The 2608-nt window shown below is 40.4% G+C and overlaps 1 protein-coding gene across 1 annotated transcript; it reads right to left on the bottom strand.

Annotated features, from left to right (window-relative positions):
* Positions 1-40: 40 nt before the first annotated feature.
* On the bottom strand, positions 41-2603 carry LOC103523360 (protein transport protein Sec24A; the record flags this gene model as incomplete). The annotated part of the gene is made up of 1 exon (XM_008488414.3): positions 41-2603. A coding segment is annotated over one exon (2430 nt), but the record flags the coding sequence as incomplete, so codon positions are not given.
* Between the last annotated feature and the right edge of the window lie 5 nt (positions 2604-2608).

The following is a 2608-nucleotide window of genomic DNA, read 5'->3' as shown; positions in this document are numbered from 1 at the left end:
TACAATGATTCCTTGTTTTAACCATCACCAACTCTTACACAGAGGACAGGTTAATTGAAGTATGGGTAGGTACATATTAGGAAAAACCAGACTACCAGGTAAAGAGATAGATTAAATACTTATTTAAAATTCGATATCTTCTAATTCACTAGAATGCCTGTATATCCAAAGGTCTAGACTTGCTCTCGAATTCTCAGTAAGAACTCATAATATGCCATACCACCTGCGTTCTTATCTTCAATTAACTTATCATAGAATTCCATCCTATCAGGGCTCGAATCTTTAATAACTTTGACCGGACTCACATAGGCCTTGTCATCATTCAAATAACTAATGAACGAATTAAGTTTCAGTGAGAGTTGCGTTTCCAACTGTGGTAGTTCAAACAAAGTTTCCGGCATCTGAGCCACAGATTGGAAACCAAACAGTCCACTACAGATAGCAGGGGAAGTACCATGTCTTACTAAGATGATGATAAGGTCCGGCATATTCAATAGATAGGTACCTGTTGCTTGTAACCGTTCAGCTGATAGCTGCAAAATCCTAGGTATTGGTACTTGAAGCTCATTCCACTCTATGGTGGGATCTTGATCCAACGTGTGGATTGGATAAAGTTCTGGGTAGATACTCAACATGAGACTATTGAGAGGTAGACATTTCATCTCAGTCATGGCAAACAAGCGATCATCAAGTCTTGTACTCTGCCCAATTCTGAATGCAGGATGTTTGAGTAGCGCCAGAACATAAAGAGGTAACACCTTCAATGAGGATGGTGCTAGTAGGGATCCAGTCAAGTGACCTGCCTGAGTCATCTTGTACGTGGATAACACATCACACACCACATTGAGGAAAGCTTCTCTAGCATCAGATAGTGAATGTTGTAAACTTCTGTCCACTGCCATCTTAGCCAGCAAGCCTGCAATACATGCTTGATCTGCTCCCACCAACACATCATTGATGTTACTAACGACAGGCAGACACAGGGTGTGAACTCTGATGCGTCTATCACCTTTACTTGATGTGTATAACACAGCTACTTGGAAACACGCGTACTGAATGTGAGTCAAGTTCTCATCAATAGAAATTTGAATCCCATAGCCAGCATCTGGGTTAACATTAGGAAGTGCAAGAAGATCTGTAGATCTCACAAAGAAATTTCCATGGAATGTGTGAATACTCATACCCTTCGTGCATCGAATCCTCATCACAGATTCAAAGCCTATCTTTCTGGTCAGATATCTAGAGAACATTCGGTCTAGTTGATATACGTGACTCATGTTTTTACCAGAGTACAGTGGGATGTGATGAATACAACCACTTGAGAACTTGGATACACCTGAAAGAGTTGCCAAGTCGACATACTGACTATTCAAAATGAATAAATCCACAGCAATGTAGAATGACGTACATTCCAGTGCTATTTTCTTATAAAAGTCAGTGGCTGGATTCATGTGTGGAGGGTCATCATTACTTCTTTGATTTGGATTCTCACGAGACTGAAGTGCCCCTGGTCCTCTGTTAGGTAAACAAGTTTGGAATATGGTTATTCTACCTCCTGTGGGTTGTAACAACTTGAATGCTGCTTGAAGTGCGGGTCCCAAAGCACTACCACTATCAAGAGAATCTTTGAATTTCCCAGGTAATTGTTTCAATAAATCCACTATCATGTCATAGCACTCACTCAGATTTACCAAAATGTTTTCAGGACTAGGCAGGAATATATCATCAATGTCGGTTAGAATCATTTGGGAAGGTTGTGTTTGGCCTTCTGCCAAGCTGTAAAAATGAACTGCTGAATCATAGGTGATTATAGCTATGGATGTCCTTCGATCTCCAGGCATAGATTTCAGTTGGTTCAATAGCACTTCACACACAGTGTACAAGTAACCAGACTGAGCTGCTATCTGAGACACATCTAATAAGAACAGATACATTGCAGGCTGCGGTGGATCTCGTACTGTGTAGTCGGCTGTAGCCAAGTATTCCACAGTAGCACTTTGAATTTCAGGCCTTCTGTAAGGATCTCCGAACATTTCTGTGTTCCGGTCATATAGAAACTGTTCATGAACTTCATTTGTACGGAAACAAATGTTACATTTCCATTGTTTACTATCCAGGAACTGAACAAATGGGTTAATATAAGTTCTACACTGTCTGCATCTCACAATAGTATTCTTAATGACTTTCAAGTTGTTGATATCTTTGAATGGATGAATAAGGAGGCCCAGAGGTAGTCTTGATTTATCTAGTAGTGATTTAGTTTCTGGTATTTTGGTCAGAGTACAACGGAATAGATCACGACTACAATTCATACTCTCAGGGAGGTTCTGAGGTAATCTTATTGGAGGAGGTTCTACCTTGGTAGCAGGCAAGATGTCTCTTGTGTTCAGCAAATCGTGTGGCTCATAACCCCACATTTTGTTCATACCTTGATTTACACTCAGATTTGAAAATTGAGAATTAAGAGTTTGTTGTTGTTGTTGTTGTTGCTGTTGTTGATAACCTGCTTGATTCAAGCTTGGGTATCCGACTGGTACACTAGGGTAATTTCCAGGTTGAGCTCTAGGAGGCACTTGAATGTTATTGTAAAGGTTGTTGGACGGCTGAA

The sequence above is a fragment of the Diaphorina citri genome, unplaced genomic scaffold, assembly GCF_000475195.1.
Source record: "Diaphorina citri unplaced genomic scaffold, Diaci psyllid genome assembly version 1.1 scaffold20549, whole genome shotgun sequence".
Classification (NCBI taxonomy): domain Eukaryota; kingdom Metazoa; phylum Arthropoda; class Insecta; order Hemiptera; family Psyllidae; genus Diaphorina; species Diaphorina citri.
The sequence above is the reverse complement of the archived record's forward strand: the minus strand, read 5'-3'. Positions and strand labels throughout refer to the sequence as shown.